The sequence below is a fragment of the Pantherophis guttatus genome, chromosome 3 (assembly GCF_059756535.1).
Source record: "Pantherophis guttatus breed Tessera chromosome 3, ASM5975653v1, whole genome shotgun sequence".
Classification (NCBI taxonomy): domain Eukaryota; kingdom Metazoa; phylum Chordata; class Lepidosauria; order Squamata; family Colubridae; genus Pantherophis; species Pantherophis guttatus.
Genome location: NC_142065.1, coordinates 71,258,473 through 71,279,100, shown reverse-complemented (window position 1 = coordinate 71,279,100; position 20,628 = coordinate 71,258,473). Strand labels below are relative to the sequence as shown.

At 37.3% G+C, this 20,628-nt stretch overlaps 1 protein-coding gene across 11 annotated transcripts in view; it reads right to left on the bottom strand.

Moving 5' to 3' along the window:
• Positions 1-20,628, bottom strand: part of LRRC7 (leucine rich repeat containing 7) — a 203,634-nt gene that overhangs the window by 78,436 nt on the left and 104,570 nt on the right. The window contains exon 1 of one of the 11 annotated variants that reach the window (XM_034433217.2): positions 1,359-1,501. The exons of the other annotated variants lie outside the window; for them this stretch is intronic. Within the exon in view, the coding sequence (XP_034289108.2) occupies positions 1,359-1,366 (8 nt within the window). The 5' untranslated portion in view covers positions 1,367-1,501. Of the gene's footprint in view, positions 1-1,358; positions 1,502-20,628 lie in introns of those variants that run through there. 11 annotated transcript variants of the gene reach the window in all.

The window sequence follows — 20,628 nt, the reverse complement described above, 5'->3', positions numbered from 1 at the left end:
GTGATCATATACTTTATATTTTAATAGTTACATTTAAATTTCAGGTATAACACCTCTACTGTGAATTGGTTCTGCAGATAAATAATTTTATTTTCCAAGTAATGAAACCTAGAAAATTTTCATTTTAATGCATGGGGAAAAGGTAATCTATATTTTTATTTATCAGTATTGAAATGGCTCTAAAATATTTTTAAAAAATGATTTTTCCTGAATAAATTAAAAAGAATTCAACATCCATCCTTTTAATATTTTACTACTATTTCTAGTTTTGCTAAACTCTGTTCGTATCATCCATCTGCAGCTGCTGTCAATTATTTAAATTCACCATAATCTACTGCCATAATCTACTGCTACTTTTATCAACAACACATTATCAATCTTTTAAAACATAAATCTGAACATATTTTAAATGATATCAATGAAAGTGTACATCACTCAATAAAGCACATGCACGCACACACGCGCACACTCACCCTCACACACACACCAATAGATGTGCAAATGTAGTGAGAGACATTGTTCTAATACTACATATAAATTCCTCTCAAAATGACATGGACTAATATAAGCTATAAAACAAGCAACCTGTAATCAGCCTTAAATTTAAAATGCACAGTAAATATATATTCTTCTAATGCACAATATCACCAAACATAACATACCATTTTTAAAAAATCCAGAGTGTAATCAAGAGAGAAAACATGAGTGACTCTGGCCTCCTATCTCAATCTTCATGTCTTATTAAAAGGGAGATACGCATATTCCTGTCTTGGAGAAAAGTCACATATATCGTCACTGAAGATACGGAGATCTTGAAATTTCAGTGCAACTCAGAATATGGAAATATTAAAAAAAACAAGTCACTCATACTTCCACTCCTGGTTCTTTGCTAGGAAGTACCTAAGGTTTCCATCTTTGTCTTGCAACTCTACATTGGTGCAAATCTTTCTAAACAACTGAGTTTTTTGTTCTTATCCTCCAATCATCCATGAACAAACTTTTAAAGGCAAATTTATAGACGTGGAAAGTTATAATTTCCTACATTTAAGCTATTATGAGTTATTTAAAATTTATTACTTTTTTCACTTTTGGAATTGTAGGAAGCAAAATGGCTGCTTTGACCAAAATGCAAATTAGTAACACTGCTCTTCAGTGATAAAATTCCTGGGAACTGGCCCAATTTTATCCTATCTAGAAGTATAAGTGTGGAGAGGGCACATTCTCTTCTCAAAGAAAAAGTGCATATTCTAAAACACAGTAAACATTTGGCTCAAAGGTTATCTAATAAGAGGCAGCCTCCATCAGCATGTAGTATCCCCAAACTGTTTTGATTTCATAGCATAGCATGGGAGAACTACCTCAACATAGTCTACTCGTGCTGATGCTCCTGATGCTGCCATTTCAGGTGTTCGAAAAGGTGCTGCCTTCACATCCTCTGCTGTTGGTGCCATTGTACTCTCCCAGGCGATGGGGCAAGGGGTACACTCTCGATCTTCACATGCTAAGATGAGAAAAATCAATTTCAATGCCCAAAAAGATGGAACTGCTTGAGCAGAAGAGGTGACTAAAACTACCAAATGGATTATGGCACTTAAAAGAGAGACAGCTGACTTACAACATTAGGAAATGATTTTTCCCCCAGTTTTTCTAAGTCATGTTACAATAAAATTAGAAATTTGGAGACTGAAATTTTCCCCTTCCTTAGGCCAGAGTTAAGTTGCAGAGGGCTAAGATGGGGGGAAAATATTTGCTAGTAAATATTGTTAGAAAGTCTTGATTTTTAAAAAATATTCCTCCTTTTAAGGGTCTAAAATTGTTTGGTCATGAAAGTGATTTACCTAAAGAGCTAGTTATAACATCTTATTTTTAATAGAATTCTAAGTCTAGACTTTTTTCTAAACCCAAACAAATTTCTTGTGCTTTGATTTGATAAAGTCAATACCACATGATTGTCATGTGATAAATATTTCTAAGTGAACTTTTACATAATGAAATATAGTCTCAAGCCGTTGAAGCCATTCACTGAAAATTAAAATATATATTTCAAATTCCAAATTGAATTAGCTAAAGGAATATTAAGGAAATACAAAGATTATGAAAATTGGGATTTGACTTTGAAAAATCCCTAATGTGTTAACATTTTAGGTATATTTTTTTCTGTATTATTAATATGGAATATAAAAAAAAAGAATTCTACAATGCAAATAAACTCCGAGTTTAATTAATTAAACTTTAAACTGAATTCATTAGGTTACAGTTAGAGTTCAATTAATTAAACTATGGATCTTATTTCTCTAAATAAACAAGTTTAAGATTACATTGTAACTATGATAAACAGATTCAAATTCTTTTTACATATGTTGACATAACAATACTATTTTAGTCTCACTCTAGAATTGAATTACTTTTGGAATACTATTTTTACCCTGTTTCCCCCAAAATAAGACATCCCCTGATAATAAGCCCAATCGGGCTTTTGGGCACATGGCAATAAGGCCAAGCGCTTATTCCAGAGTTCAAAAAAATATAAGACAGGGTCTTATTTTTGGGGAAACACGGTATTATCAAATACAACTCAAAGAAAACTACACTGTATAAAACTTAAGTTTTACTTTTTACATATTCTCTTCAATGGACAATGTGTATTTCACCTATAGTATGTAAATGTTTGTCAGCACCCGGATTTTAATTATTGCAATTTAAGAAGCATGTGAAGTCTAATGATATCTGAGGTCACACACTTACTGGAATAGATGACAGTAAATGCAGTGCAATTAAATCTGGGCAAAGCAATGTTTTTAGTCAGGAAACTTAATTTTCTAGAGAGAAATGCTTATAGGTGGATTTATATTCTTCTTGAAGGATTAGTTTTATAGTTTGGAGATGCTCTGGGATTCACCTTTACTTTTAATATTATCCAGAAGGCAATTCTCTCAAAGAGAGCCTTTTTTTGACCTTTAGCTAATATACTGAATCAATTATTGAGGCAGGCAATTTGGCTATAATCTTGCATACAATTGTTTCATCTTTCATGTAGGCTGAATCACCTTAATATATTCTATCTTCAGAAACTCCAGTTAATGTAGAATGCTGCTGCTGTGGTTAAGTACCAAGATTCTCTCCTCTGACTGCAACACTATACTTACTATAAGCATTCTACATCTGTTTTAGACAACGGATAACATCTTCATCACGTCTTTGCCAATCAACTGAAAAAAGATTAACTTTCCGAAATGTTCTCCTTGAGCTGAAAATTATATTAAAAAGGCCACGACATCAAGATTTGGAAAACAAAACAAAATAGCCTTTCCTTTTCTAACAGTAGTTCCATGGATCCAAACTGTTAGTGGTCCCCTCCTTTAGAAAACTCACTACAGATTCTACAGAAACATAGATGCAAGTTTAGGTATCTTCACTGAACAGATCTGTACTGTATGCAAGAGAGAAATATAATAAATGCCACCCTGCTAATAGATACACATAATTCAAGACATCCTATAATTTGCTTTTTTAAGATTAATCATTATATTGGACAAGATATAATGATACATCTTTAATTCTCAAACTATTACAACCAAATAATGCTTAATAGTGACTATTATTCCATGTAATTGTTTTGTGTGACTGAATGCTTGTATATCATCTCCTTTTAATGATCCCATAATCCCTTGCAGGGTGAAGTCTGGGCAACTGAATGGAGCTGAGTGTTTAGTGGCTGGATGCCCTTCCTGTCACCAATGCGGAGTTATATTCAGCAGATATATTCTCATTGTGCCCAGAGAGAGAAATATCTGCCTCGACCTAGGATCAAATTGACAGCCTCCTGATTGTGAAGCGAGAGCTCCACCTCTAGGCCACTGCACCACTGACTGGATGCTTGTACAGATATCTGGAAATGGTTTGGAAATGTATTGTGCTTTCCATAGTGTTAATTTGTTTTTACTTTTAAGGCACTAGATTTTATTATTAGGAAATAAATGGTATACAAAAATACAATAGCATTCAGGTCTCTGACAATCATCACATCTTTGGACCTACTATCAGAATTAGAGCATAGACCTTTAAAATGACAGAATCCTACTCCTGATTTCATACATATAAAAATGCATCTATATACATTAAAATATATCAATAAAGGAAATTATAGCTTCTACCTTGATATAATCTATGGTTTTTCATCCTTTAAGACAGATAGACCAAGGTGGAGATAGCAATTCCCTACAATGCAAGAGTAATTATCTAAGTGAGGAGCTGTTTCCTGCAGACTCCCTCTACATGAACCAGCCCAAATTAGGCATATTTGAAATTGCACTTCCAGCTAAAATTAGGAGATATTTTAAGTTCCTAAATTAATTGATGCAGAAATATTTATAGCCTTCTGCAATTTCATGTTGGTGCTGTGTAACATGAGCTCTTATAATTGTCAGATGCATGCAATCTTCCATAAAGAATGGCTTGAGAATATCCAAACTTTAAAGCTTTAATATTCACACAGAATTAATATTTAGATTTAAAAAACACAGAAAATCCTGATGGATTGTTAGATGAGTTAAAATATATTATTCACAGTAATGAGGAACACAAAGCATAAACTGTTATTATTGCAACTCATGCAAATTTAAAGAATGATGTTGAAGGATGCTTCAGGGTTAGCTCAAGGCATTTTTTTGTCCTCAGTAAGGAGGAGAGGCTTTCTTCTCATTTTGGGTATAAAAGTTGATGAGACTGAATTATGTTAAGGAATATATTTTTCTATGTGTATGAATAATTAGCCTATAAAAATATTTAGTTGGTTTACATGAAAAAATGTATTACATCCAAATTGCAACAGCTTGCAACTAAAGACATGGCTATTTCCATACGTTTAGCTTTCGCTTTAATGCTCGCTTTAACATGTTCAGGCCCTAAAGTCAAGTTGGATCCTGCTGAAAAGCCATGCAAGAAAGCTTGCCATTAAATAAAGGCACTATGGAAACTGATAGTACTAAAGGACCTTGGGTACTAAGCAGTGGTGAAATCTAAAAATTTTTGCCACCAGTTCTGTGGGCATGGCTTGGTGGGCGTGGCCTGGTGATCATGTGACCGGGTGGCCAACATGACATCACTCACGTCACTTTCTTCTCTCTCTCTGTCTCTCTCTCTCTCTCTCTCTCCCTTCCTCTTTCTTTCTTTCTTTCTTTCTTCTCTCTCTTTCTGTCTCTCTCTCACACACTCTCTCTCTCACTCACACACCTGGTCTGAGTAGCGGTTGCTGCGGGAGAAAGAAAAAAGTGCTTTGGGAGGGCAGGTGGCCCAGCCCGGAAGCGGCACGTCCCCCATCATGGGCTGGATGCCGGCAGTGGAACCTGAGGCGGAGGGGAGTCAAGCAGACGGCAGTCGCCCAAAGGCCCCACGGAAGCCGAGCGCACCAGGCCCAAAAAGTGAGCGAGCCTCACCATGTTTCCCCGAGGTGGCTCTTCGGCTGAGCGCAGCAGGTCTACCTTCCCCACCACCAGCGTCGGCCTTACATCTGCCCGCCCTCCTGGGGCTGCGCATGCATATCCCAGCGAAGCAGCAGTCTCGGCTCCAGCGGCAGGAGAAGGAAGAAAGTGAGCGACCCCTCTCAGCACTGGCAGCACTGCTCCTCTCAGCCCCAGCACAAGGGGTTGTTGCATCTCCCCCAAGGGCCGCTGGGCCAGCGGGAAGCAACTCTCTCCCATGCAAAGGCTGGATTCCCGCCGCGAGCAACAAGAAAATCTGATCGGTCTTTGGGTGGGATGTGGAGGGTTTGTCTTCCTTCCTCATGAATTAAAAACCCACGTTAGAGCTTTGGAGGAGGAGAGGGAAGAGGGGGTCCTGCTGCACAAAAGTCCCAAAGGCCATGCAAAGTTGCAAATCTCGGGCGAACTTGCAAAACGGCTGGGTCTTCCTGGCCTTTGCTGGACACTCTCCCCCCTTGCCCGCTCCCCCCAATCACTTCTGAAAGACGCGAGAAGTGTTTCGGGCAAAGGTATTGTGGGGAGTTTTTGCAGCAGAATAAAAACGCTCTAACAGACCTGGATTGTTGCGGGGCTCCCCCTCCCCTTCTTTATTTGTCTGCCCCTGCCATGTCTGGTCCCTTTTTATTTAGTTTACTCCTCTCTGGCACCACCATCCCTTTCAGTCCCAGCACAGCTGCTGCATCTCCCCCAAGGGCATGGGGGTTAGGGTTAGCTGGACACTGACCTTGGAAGGTAAGTGGGCATGGGGGACCGTTGGGAAGGCCGTGTGGAAGGCAGGCAAGCATGGTAGGGTTGCGGGGAAGGGAGTAGGCTGCTAGCTCCCTTCCCCGCAGCCCTGCCATGCTTGCCTGCCTTCCATATGGCCTTCCGCTTGCCTACCTTTGCAAGCTGGCCACGGGAATGCTGGGAAGGCCGCGTGGAAGGCAGAAAGCATGGCAGGGCTGTGGGCCGCAGACCAGTTTGGGGGTGTGGCCAGCCAGCAGTTGCTACCGGTTTGGCAAACCAGCCCCAATCTCCGCTACCGGTTCACCTGAACTGGTCCGAACCAGTAGCATTTCACCCCTTTTACTAAGTCTAGAAAATACTAAATTTAACTTCCTCTTGGAAAGAGCATATAGAATATATTCTGATCTGGCTTATACCCTGGCCATGAGTGCTTAATTTATATAGCTTCATTTATATAGGAAACCTCTGAAAATTTTTATCAGTAGTAAAGAGACCGATGATTAGGATGGTGCCATCCTAATATTTTTACATTGCCATTTTTATTCCTTATAAAAGGGCATTCATTATGGCAAGATCTAATGCCCTACACTCAAAGGTCATGGAGAAGAAATTTAATAACAGTAAATATATCTATGCATCTGGACAGAGGCAGAGATTTGAGACAGCTGCACACGTTTTATTGAAATGTTTTATTGGTCTGAACTTTATATCTTACCTAAACACAAAGCTAAATTCTCTTCTTATTAGCAAAAATTTGGTCTGGCCTCAGTCAGTCAGAAGTTCTAAGGTGTTTTTTTAAAATTAATTAAGGATCATGCTAGTAAAATTTCTGGAAATTTGTAAAATTCTTTGTCCTCACAATGCGTATGTGTTGGATCTGATTCATCCCTCGATAAGAATCCCTAGATAAGAATGCTGGTTTATGAAATGTTTTCTATTGTTTTATCCTTTTTAGATACATTATTTAGATACATTTAGATACATTGTTATGTTATCTTTCGGTCTAGGCTTAACCAGCATCTAAATAACCAAGTAATGAAACAATCCACAGAAGAGGAATCACTAGAAAGAACTGCTGTTTAAGGTATGTGAAAAGCCAAGAACATAAAATATAATGGATATCTATGTAAGCAGGTAGGGTTAAATGGCTTACAGGTAATAAAGTAAATCAACATTGAGGTGTAAGTTCCTTGGCCAAACTTCTTTTTCTACTGAGATTGCAAAACTGTTCAGACAATAGGTGGAATCCTAATTTTCCCTCTATTTTGGAAATGTCTAATTTTTTTGCAGCTGGGAGTATTGGCTTGCTTGCAGTAGAAAATATCCCACTTTGTAGGTTCAGTCTTTCTAACTGAAAAATTCACCTCTCTCTGTCTCTAGCTGCAACTTTTAACAATTTTCTGTTTGTTTCAGTTTCCGTTTTGTTAAAGTTTTCCTCTTTCTACCTCTAGAATTCAAGCTCTATTCTTTTTTCATAATATCCAGGCTTGTTTTTCTCTTTTCTTCAGCTCAAGTCGGTCAGCTTCACAGTATAGTTTACTGGACTCCAAGGTGGGTTTGAGCTACCTATCTCAACCTCAAGCACTACAGTTTCAGAGTCTGGTACATTGTACTCCACTACGTCTTTCCGCTACTCAACAGCCCAGGCTATTTGTTGGCCTTCTGAGATAAACCAGATAGGAATGACAAATAGATTAGCTTTACTTAATTGTAAAGCTACAGAGAGAGAATCGTAGAAGTCTGAAACTACAATCCTTCCCCCATTTCTTCTACAGCCTAGAAACTAGAGACGTTTCTATGCCTCTTGCTCCACCCAGTATGCAATTGTAGGCTCAGCGGTCTCTTACCTGACCATTCCTTTGGCAGCGTCTCTTTGCCCAGTCTCTCTTAGGCAAATACCATTACACTATCTTATTTAAATCCAGAAGCTAAAAATGAAAATAACTTTTGGGTACAGGTCACTTTAAGCTAAAAATTATTTAAGAGAAAAAAGAAGTAGTAGTGGGGCGGACTTTGTCTACTTATCCTGGTTTAGACTCTTATTTCTGTGTCAGGCATAAAACAATATCTTAAAAGAAATGTGGGTTGGTTTTTTTTAAAAAAAGGAAAAGAAATGGCCCTGGAGTTATCCTAGTGTCCACATATCTCACCTCTGCTACTAGGTAGCAGCATTATGGCAGAACATGTAGGGTAAGGTATAAGAAACTCTTCTTGATTCCAGCTTTTTGTTATATTAAGCCCTCAAAATCAAAATCTTTACTAAACATTATATTTAAATTATCTCTTTTGCTGTTTTCTCTCTGTCTCTTCCATTCTTTCAACATTTGAACATCTTTCCAATCAATATTTCAACTTATCCTAAGTATTAAATCATCATTTTAGCGCTACAAATAGTCCTTAATGTACCACAATTGAGCCCAAAATGACTGTTGCTAAGCAAGACAGTTGTTAAATGAATTGTGCCCCATTGTATGACCTTTCTTGACATAGTTGTTAAGTGAATCACCCATTGATTTTGCTTGTCAGAAAGTCACAAAAGGTGACCACTGACTCCATGACACTAAAACTGTCATAAATATGAGTGATTTGCCATGCGTCTGAATTTTGATCATGTGACTATTGGGATACTGCAGCTGTTGTAGGCATAAAAAATTGTCATTAGTCACTTTTTATGGTGCCATTGTAATTTTGAAAGGTCACTAAATGAACTGTTGTAAGTCGAAGGCTACCTGTAATTGAATACTTCAAGAACTCCTTATAGAATAAAAACATATTAGTCATGTGCAAATTGCAGACATGACACATAGTAAGTAGCCCCAAGGAACATACTGTACAAGTATAATAAAACTTGTTTAAAAGCCCTCACAATGATATGGAATGCTAATCAACTCTTGAGAAGAAAACAGAGAAATAGAAAAAATAAATAAAGAAGCTTAATAAAGTAAAGTGATTGAAAGATAGAAAAAATATAGGAAAAACTATCTGCCTGGATATTTTTGATTCACTTTTTTTATTAAATTTTTAAAACTTTAAAAAGTTATTAGAACAGCAACCACAAAACTATAAATAATGAACAATATAAGTGTACTAGGGGAACCAAATATTGCATAACTGACTTTGTCAAATTGTCAAGGGTTTTATCTACCTATGATCAATTATTGTCTATGATGAGCCTGCCTTCAGTCATGGTTCTCTGCATATTTATGCACCTCTGCAGAGACCCAAACATAATTGTTCTCACTTTGCTAACGGGAAGCCCGGAATTAAATTAGACCCCCATAAGGCATAATTTTCAGAAGAAAGAAAAGGCTGGTATCAGTATAAGATCAGATTTCATGCCATGAATTGTACAACAATCTCAGAGCAGGCCAGATTTTTAGTCCTGCTGTAGACAAAAAGCCAGCTCTTTCTCAGCCTTAGGAAAAAGACAATGATAAGCTACTTACAAAAACATTGCTAAGACAATTGCACAGTCTTGCAAGAATAGTGCAAAAGCATGCAGGCGTGTGTGTGTGCGCGCACACACACACACAAACACATAGAGGGAGGGCTAGAATTTGATTTGTGCACGCCAGGGGGGGGTTCTAAAAATTTTTACTACCGGTTCTGTGGGTGTGGCTTATTTTGTGGGCGTGGCTTGATGGTCATGTGACAATTATTTAGGATTTAGCAGAGGTACTGGTCTACCAGGCTTTTAACTGCTTGCAGAGCTGTATTAATCTTCCCATTTATTTTTTGCAGGCACTGGTCTACCCATTTATTTTTGCAGGCACTGATCTACTCATGTATTTTTGCAGGCACTGGTCTACTCATTTGTTTTCTTTTAAGACTGATCAGCTGTAGGGCGACCCTTTGAAGCCCCGCGGCAAGAGTTTAAACAGTTTTTTTCCCTCTAGCCATCAGCTGGAACTCAGGAGGCAGCAATAGATTGGGGGTGGGGCCAAATAAAAGGTAAGAATGACCGCGGGGGGTGGGGGGCACGGAGGGGCGTGGTGCATGGGGGGCGGGGTGGAGAACCGGTTCGGTGATGTCATATCATCACCGCTACCGGCTCGGGAGAACCGGGCCGAACTGGGAGGAACCCACCACTGGTGCACGCCCATATTAAGGTTGTATCCAATTTGGCACAAATATTCTTAGAGTTAACTAGAACTGAAACTTGAGCGCAGAAAATAAAATAAAACTCATTATTTATATTTTTTTAAACACTGTCTGAAGAGCAGGGAGAAACTGTTTCTGAAGGCATACCAATCAATTACATGGTTATAATTTTATTTGCAAAGCTTGAGGCTGGAAAAAAATGAAACTATTTCAGCTCTGTTTTGTCAATTTTTTATAATAAAGTGGAAAATGAACCTTTGAAATGTATTCCTTCAATCAAAAGAGTATTAAAAAAGGAAGACCAAACAATAAAGACAAAATAGGACACCAAAGATTTCCTTCTTTTTGTATAAAAATAACCCTTTGCTGCTTGATACATGAAAGAGGCACAGTTTAAAATTATATAAGCATATGGTTTCCATTTATTTGTTATAAATAAACCCTTTAATATAAACACCTGTTTTTTCTACATCTAAAATATATTTCATGTACTTCTTTAGAACACTTGAGACCCTTAGAACCTTTTGTATCTTTCACATCCCTGGATTTCTCAACAGCAAATTTTTATTTTCTACATTTCTCCAATTAAATCTGTCCTGGGATGCTAAACAAAATCAGACCCAATGAGTCTTTCAGTAGAAGACTAGCAGGTGAAATAATATAACTATAAATTAAACTTGGAAATGGAAAAATATTCTAAAATAAGACAATGCCAAACCACTTTTTAATATAGCCAATAAAACCACAGAGATATGTCTACAAAGTCACTAAAAGAAGCTCTTCACATTCTTTCTTTACTTAAGAAATTTTAGATTCGTTATTATTGTTTTAAATTTAAACTAATTCCCCTGGTGAAAAAATATTCCTTTTTTCCCTACAAAGTGATAAAATAGGTTCAAAGAGCTGGCAAAACTAATGTACATTGTTCATAATTATAATGAACAATACACAAATTGTTCTCTGTAATTAGGTTTTAAATGTATATAAATTGATCAAAATTAATTGTGTTGTTCATTAATTTGAATATGTGATCATTTTATGAATAATTTCACTTTAAATTCTTAATCAAAACTAATCAGCTCCTCTGTTTAGGAATATAATTACAATAACTCAATAATTACTTTATAAATTATAAGATTGTTATTAATTTGAAATTCATTCCATAACATTCATATTAAATATTGTGCTCTTCCAGATTTTGTTTTCAAATATTTGCAGATGTTATATATCAGGGGTTCCCAATCCCTGGTACCAATCCGTGGCCTCTTAGGAACCAGTCCATGGCAGTTAGTGAAGCTGCACCTGTATATGATGAGGTCTAGGTAGCGTGTGAAATCATCCTTCCTACCCAGTCCGTGGAAAATTTGTCTTTTCCTGAAACTAGTTCCTGGTGCCAAAAAAATTGGGGACCCCTGTTATGTATAATATATATCAGGGGTGAAATCTAAATTTTTTTGCTACCAGTTCTGTGGGAGTGGTTTGGTGTGGCATGGCTTGATGGTCATGTGACTGGGTGGGCATGGCCAGTTTGACGTTATTCACGTCACTCACCATTAGAGCCAGGAGTTCCACATTCTGACACAGAACAGCAGCATATTCTGTCTTTCACAGAATGTCACAGAAGCCAGGAGCTGCACAAAAGCACATTCTGCCTTTCTGAAGCCCCCAACACTTTGAGTTGCCCTCTGGCTTGTCTGCCTAGGCGAACCTTGGAGCCTTCTCTTGCCCTGCTCTTCATCCCGGAGGGCCGCGTATCCCCACCCACCAATCCTCCATATAAACCGCCCACCTCGTTTCTGCAAAGGCAGAGCCTCCCCCTTGCAGGGCGATCCAAAGAGGGGAGGGGGATGCTGCTGAAAAAGCTTCCTTCAACCTGGGCCTCATCCTGCAGCCAAACGTGTCCAGCCTTGCTTTCTCAATTGGGCTGTGCATGAGGTGCTTGAAGAGAGAGTGAGCAAGACAGCTCTCCAACGTGTGTGTGTGTGTGTGTGTGTGTGTGTGTGTGTGTGTGTGTGAAGGAGGGAGTGATCTGAAGCCGAGGCACCCAAACTTCTGGCAGCAGCGGGGGCAGCTTCTGAGCAGCCAGCTCCACCTGACCTACTCCCTGAGTCTCGCCGTTCTCCTCGCCCCCATCCCCATCCCACTCAAGCAGCGGCTTCCCTGTTCAGCCCGAACAAGCTATGCATCCATGGTGCCCGCACCAGCATCCCGAGAGAAGCAGAGAAGATCATCGCTTGCAAGCAGACAAGCAGAGATAGCAAGCGTACGCCGTGCTGTGGGAAAAATGAGAGGTCCTGTTGTCCTGCAGAGCCTGCCGCTTCTTGAGTGGGGTGGGGGTGGGGGCGAGAAGAACGGCGAGACTCAGGGAGTAGGTCAGGTGGAGCTGGCTAACTCAGGGCTGCTCAGAAGCCGCCTGCACCGCTGCCAGAAGTTTGGGTGCCTCGGCTTCAGATCGCTCCCTCCCTCCCTCCCTTACACACACACACACACACAAATTCTCTTGCTCTCTCTCTCTCCAAGCGCCCCATGCACAGCCCATTTGAGGAAAGGGCACGCACGGCTGGGCGCGTTTGGCTGCAGAAGGAGGCGCAGCGCAATGGGGTTGTTTTGTTCACCAAGGTGGTACTTCGGGTGGGCAGGCGGACGGCTGCAGCTGACAACTATAATGAATATGTCCACCTGCCCTCCCGAAGCACTACCGCGGCGAACAAAACAACCCCATTGCTATGGATGCATAGCTTGTCAGGGCTGAGCAGGGAAGCCGCTGCTTGAGTGGGGGGGGAGACAGGGCGAATAAGCTGCTAGCTCCTTCCCCACAGCCCTGCCATGCTTGCCTGCCTTCCACGTGGGCCTCTGCTTGCCTGCCTTCACAAGCTGGCCACCGGGACGCCAGGAAGGCAGCATGGAAGGCAGGCAGGCATGGCAGAACTGCAGGCCGTGGACAGGTTCGGGGGCGTGGTCAGCAAGCCATTGTTCCCGGTTCGGCGAACTAGCCTCAATCTCTGCTACCTACTCGCCCGAGCCGGTCCGAACCGGGAGCATTTCACCCCTGATATATATTTTACTTTCCTTAAAATGAAATGTATTGTAAACTATTGGCAGCAATAGATTTTTTTCTTTTCCCTGGAAAAGGTGATTTGATAAAAGAAAAAAAAAACCTAGGATATCAAGATTTCTGAAGTTACAAAGCACATGTTTTGTTCAGAGGCAGATATAACACATTGTTGACAGTGAAGAAGGCCAGATTATTGACGGCAATGAGCATAGTGTTTATAAAGATCCTCAAGATATAGATCACCATTGTAGTTCAGATGCTGATCCTCTTATTCTGAAACTGTTTAGGCAATCTTATTTAATTCTATTTTGCCATAATAAATAAAGTTTCTGAAATATAAAAGAATTAGTCTAGGAAGAGCTTTAAAGATCTCCTTTCTAACACTTTTGCCTCTGTACAGTGAGAATTCATACCTATTATCTTAGTTATTATTCAATAATTATTACAATGTAAAAAACAAGGCAGTGTCTTTCAGACCCTACATTGCATATCAATCATTAAAGTTTCCTCTTAAAAAATCATATATTTACAAAGGAAAAATATTAATTGAGACACTTAGTTATCAATCATGTATTTAACAGGTATCAAATAATCTCTTGTAGAATTATAGGAAATTTACTAATCTGCCATGCAATTTCGATATCAATTCTGATAATGGTATCAGGTAGATACATACAGTAATAAATATTGCAAAAGTCTCTTCCTCCCTACTATAGTAATCAATTAAGACACCAGGCATCAGAGATTTTGTGAAATTATTTTTTTTCCTATGTACCCACCTTAATGGAAACCTAAGAGTCTAGGGTTCTGTTTGGAATTATGATATAGCTATGGGATAGTCAGTAGTGCTATTCAGCTGGTTATATCCGGTTTGGGCGAACCGGTAGAGGCGGCTGCGGGAGGCTCCGCCCACCCACCTAGACATCATCACATCCTGTTTTTGACGCTCTGCGCATGCACAGAAGGTCCTGAGCATGAGCGGAGGTAGCATGTGCAAGCAAAGCGCGCTCTCATTTGCGAACTGGTAGTGAAGGTAAGTGAATACCACCCCTGGGATAGTCCATTGAAATGGACCATCTGCAAATATATAGCACATCTTCTTGATTCATTGAAGATGTTGCAGTGAAGTTAGGACTGATGTATATTGGCTTAATACAAACTTTGGTAACAATTAAAATACAGGTGATAGTTAAAGGCAATACTCCAGATATAAATAACTGGGAATTTATGAACAAATGCAATGAAAAATAATGACTTTACTGACTGTATAAGCACCCTCTCAAACAGAATATTTACAAAGCAGGTTAAAATTGATCTGCTCTTCTCATCACTTCTGTAGCCCTTGTTATATTGAGAATGTGCAATGATTCCAGGAGCCAATAAATGTTCTTCCAAATGACCAAGAAAAGTACAAAAAAAAAAAAAAGTTTAACCCAATCAGTATTCTACCCTCTGTACGATCACAGACCTTGAAGCAAATAAAATCCTTTCATCTCCCACAGAAGCCTGGGGGAGGGGGGGGGAGCTGTTAGCTCTCCCATTTCTTATCTCCATCCATATTTATGTGTGCATTTATTTAGCTGTTTGCAAAAATAATAAAATAAAATAAAATCTCAGTAGGAGAATGTTTATGGTGTTTTGAATTTGTTGCATTTAAAAGCCTCTTACAAATCATGATGATGAAATGATTGCATATCAGCAGTTGTATAAGTAAGGACTTTCCCCAATAGAATGAGGGATAGGAGAGGAGAAAGACACATTTTAAACAATGCTTGCACAATTACCATAAGCACCATGATGAAACAAAAAAAGGTATGAGTGTGGGGGACAGTAAGAGAAACCTGACGTCTGAAGCCAATCAATGAAACAATATAAGAAATCCAACCAATGGCAAAGCAAACTCTCCGTGTGTTTCTGCAAAAAGTCAAAAGAGCTTTGATCAAGCTTCAAATAAAACTGCAGAGAACCACAAATAAATTGATATAACCATCAAGATGATAAACAAATACAGAGTTGCTTCTGAAATGCTGCAAAAGTTTCCATTGGAGGTGCCAACAATTGTATCTAATTAGCTTTTCCATACCATTCCCTTCATCAGTGCAAGAATAGTTCTTCCTTTTTCTATATTTTTCCCACCTACCCTCAACATAGGTATTAGAAGATTCAAGGATACTGCAGTAATTTTTAAGTCATTTCAATGGCTTTAGTTATATTCCAGGTAATTTACTTCCCCAGGACTCCAATAAGTGTCTAATGGATTACATCTATTAATATACAGACAACAAAAATAATAGAGCTGGTGTGTGTGTTTATTTGGGGGGGAGAGGGAGAGGGAGGGGGAGGGGGAGGGAAAGGGGGAAGGGGAAGGGAAGGGGGAGGGAGGGAAGGAGGGAGGGAAAGAGAGAGAGAGAGAAAGAAAAAGAGATATCCTTTTTCGATACTATAACATTCGCACGAGGGAGTCAACAAAGATAATACTGCTTGAAGAACATCTCTCTCGCATCTTTATTATTCACATTATCAGTGGCTTGCTGATAGTATCAGGGACTTGCTGATATCAATGCATGTAAAATCACATCTGCAAATATGTTTTTCCTACAGATATTTGGTCTAAAAGTTTGTTTTTCTCAAGGTGCAAGATATTGTGAGGAGATTGGGAAAGTAACAAAAGAAATGTTGAACCTAAATAGCCAGTTTGGCCCAAGCTGCAACAGCATGGCTAGAAAAGATTCAAATTTGTCAAGAATAAACCACAATGAAATAATAAATAAATGAAAATTCTATTATAGTTACTAGTATTTTATAATCATGTCATTAAGATTATACGTTATAGAAGTCTGTGTATGGTAATTCTTTTACCTTACTTGTGCCTTGCTATGAGGGCCTAAAACTAGGTTTGATGTCATTTGAGCAATATTTACAAAGCACAAGGTTTCCCCAGAGCAATCTATTACAAAGCATTCCCGCGCTTAATTTTCCAAAGTACAGATGCCACTCTCGGAACAGAAAGGTCTTAGGCTTTTATGGTCAATGTGAATTAGTAGAATAAAATAATTATGCTCAAAGCTATATGTTAAAATCGGATTTGCATCATTTTCAGAAAATATAGTAAAATGTGAATGACCCACTACTGTCATGTTAAGCATGTAGAACTATCTTAAGGCTAAGTGTAAGTTAAATAACCAGAAGTGATTTAAGAATGAAGTGGAATAGTCATGCAATTTATTGTATAAGCTATATGAATGTATTTGTTTGTTTCTTTGTTAAATTTATTTGCCGCCCATCTCACAGTGTGGCTATTCGGAGTTACTTATAACAATAAAATGGAAAAATTAATATAATATAAACATAACAATAGCAAAGCAATGAAACAATAAAAATAAACAAGGAAAGTACAATAATATGAATTAAAAAATGGGCGGAAGGGGAGCAAGAAGCACGGGGGTGGGGGGGGGAGGTGGGGTCAGCTAATTAGCCAAATAGCCACCTCCAGTGTGGAATTACACTTTTTTTCTCCAAAGATTTAGGGAAAGACTTTCTTAAATCTAGTTCTGACATTAACATGAGATCTCAGGAGTTAAATCTTCTTTGGATGCCAAAGATATTACTACAATTACTACCAACCTGCCTTCCATTGAGGACCTGTATACTGCACGAATTAAAAAGAGGGCTGTGAAAATATTTACAGACCCCTCACATCCTGGACATAAACTATTTCAACTCCTACCCTCAAAACGACGCTATAGAGCACTGCACACCAGAACAACTAGACACAAAAACAGTTTTTTCCCCGAACGCCATCACTCTGCTAAACAAATAATTCCCTCAACACTGTCAAACTAGTTACTAAGTCTGCATTACTATTAATCTTCCCATTGTTCCTATTACCCATCTCCTCCCACTTATGACTATATGACTGTAAACTTGTTGCTGGTATCCTTAAGATTTATATTGACTGTTTCCCTATGACTATCATTAAGTGTTGTACCTTATGATTCTTGATGAATGTATCTTTTCTTTTATGTACACCGAGAGCGTATGCATTAAGACAAATTCCTTTGGTGTCCAATCACACTTGGCCAATAACGAATTCTATTCTATTCTATTCTATTCTATTCTATTCTATTCTATTCTATTCTATTCTATTCTATTCTATTCTATTCTATTCTATTCTATTCTTAAATAATACATAATTATTCTATATGCTCCTTTAAAATTTCTAGATAAGAGAATTAGTTAGGCGATGGGAAAATTCTTTTGGAATTTATAGCTCCTAAATACACACTGACAAAATATTTCATGGATTAGTACAAATGCCTTATTACTTTTAGTCACTAATATTTATAAAATTATAGGGATGATTTATAGCACTTTTAAGAACACTTAGAAATATTAAATTCACATTTCACAAACTCATGTTGTTCACTCAGAAATAAATTCAATTTACTGTTGTTCAAATTAATAGTTGTGAAAGGAAGAGTATAAATAACCACATAAATTTATACCCAACTGAAGATCCATATAATTAGATAGACTTAATTTTTCATGAAATGTGAGAAATTGTACAAACAGAAGCCAAACTATTTATACCAGATAAATAGCCACTATGCACTCAGACAATCAACTGTTTATATAAATACACTATCTTTTAACAATATGAAGATCTTAACAACACAAGGATTTTGATGCAATTCTCTAACAAAGTATAAAATTAGATAAATTATTATTCTGAAAAATCATTTGCCATATTCAGTTACAGTTATGCCAATTTTATGACACAAATGATTAAATATTATAGGTAGCATAGTTCCAATATCATCTTAAAAAAAGAAGAAGACACGAAAAGAAAAAGCTGATTGTTGAGTAGAGAACAATTTTCTGATTCACTATTTCTCCATTTTAAACCAACCCTGCTGCTTTGCTTTTTATCAGATGCATGGTCAGTCAAAGTGCAACAGATAGTTAAAAATTAAAAGCTTTATAATGAAGTCAGGTGAACATTACCTGCTTTGAATGAATATATAAATCAGGAGCTTCTTGTTTATAGAGATAAAGAAGCAGTGATAGTATTGACTGTGGCAACACAAGGAACAGCTTTAGTTCACATAATAGCAAAATCCCACATTTTAACTGCAACAAATGTTTCAGGTTTACTATAATTTATGGAATAAAAATATGACAACAATACCTTGCTCTTGTTTTTATTAGCATGTGTCAAAACGACATACCTTACAAGAAATGTTATTCTCCCATGAATCCCAATGATTTTTTTTAAAAAAATCAACATCTTCTTCCATAATGTAATCCTATTCTTTTATAAATTTTACAGTTCTTTTATAACACCTTATTCCCATTATTAGTGTAATTGATTATTTTGCTGGGCAATGTTCCAAGTATACTTAAAACATATGTACATTTTTACATATTGGAATACAGTTTGTATTATAATACTTCATCTTTAAGAAATATTTTGGACTTATTTGCTTTCCCCAATTCCAAGCGCATGTTACAGAACAAATGAGATTACTATCAATAAAGATGCTCACACAAATCATTATCCTTGTTTTGGCTTAGTACTTTCAAATCTTATACTGACACCTGAATTTGTTGGCAAGCATTGAACCAAAATGATATGTGTTGCTTTTTATCATGTTATTAGGGAAAACAGAACTCTGCTTTGATACATACTTTAATTCTGTATTTACACTGCATCTTCAGTCAGTGTCACAATTCACAGGTAGGTCACAATTAATGCAAATTTGAATAATGTGCTATTCAATTTAGATACTGGGTCACTGTTAATGTGATTCAGTTAATGCAATTGAGGTTAGTGCATGTGCATTTGTGATTGGGGTATTACACATTGCTAATCTATGTTTGTGTAAAATGGAGAAAAGGAAGATTCTGTCAGAGGAAAACAGTACAAGTTTATAAAAGATGCTCATGATTAATAAGAGCAAAAAATGGATATAATTGAATGACATTCAATTAGTCATATGGCATAGTCATAGCAATACTCTAACAGAGTAAGATGTAGGAATCCCTGAATCAATGGTATAATTTTTTGTTTTTATTTTGTTTCTATAACTATTTAGTGACTTTATTAACCATAAGTTTAAATTATAAGTATATTGTTTCTATCCTTTACTGTAATATTTCATTACTATACATATAAAATTTTAGATTTAAAATTTCAACTATGCTGGAACCAATTACCATATGTTCCATAGAAACATCACTTTGAATAGGGCAAATTAAAATAATACAATCACTTCATAGGATTCACACCTGCACTAATTGCGACTTGCCTGTAATCTCAATATGAAATTAAGGTAATATTTAAATTGGTATGAAAATAGTGACAATTCTAATGAAAGGATTGTGTGACCTTTTCTGTATCAACAAACGAAAATATCTCAAAATCAGAAATCTGAGGAACCCATATAGACCTTTTAGATATTCGCCTAATTTTAAATCTATGCAACCCAGTTTTTAACTTCATTATTAATTAAAATATTTTTCAAACCAGCACATGCAATAATCCACAGTCAATTCAAGAATATCTACTGTTTTATTTTATTTTATTTTAAATATTGCTTTACTAACACAATTCTCAGATATATGTAAAGTATTTTGAAATTGTCCATGAATTAGAAATAATATTTTAGCAAACTCTTTCACCAAACTTGACTTTATGAATACATAAGGTACCAGTTCTTCAAAAATAACACAGATATTTTTTCATCTCAATTCCTGAAACTATGTCTACATATGGCACAAACTAAATTTAAGTTTTGAAAGAACAAACATAAGGCGCTCAATCAATGAGATATATGATGATAACAGCAATAATGCTCCCACTTCAAGATAAATATTTTATGTCTCATCTTAGTAAGGAACATACTACAGAGTTAACTAAGTGTTCTCTGTGGATGTCTATAGTAGGATGCTAAAGCTTAGTAACAGTATCAGCCAGACATCAATTATATATATATTCACACACTATCTCACCTATATCCACATTGACACATTATTTGCACAAAGATAGCAGTTATTAATCTTACTCCTATATCATTTCCTCTCTTCAAGTAATTGCTCTGTCAGAATGTTTTTCAAGAGTAGCAATCATGCACTTATTAAAAGGACTATTTCCCTTCTTCCTGTATAGGCTTGTTGAAGCAAATTTTTAGCAATCCTTTCATCCATATCAGATAATTAATGCAATGTTATTACTAAGGATCAACTAGATACCTGAAACCCTGTCTT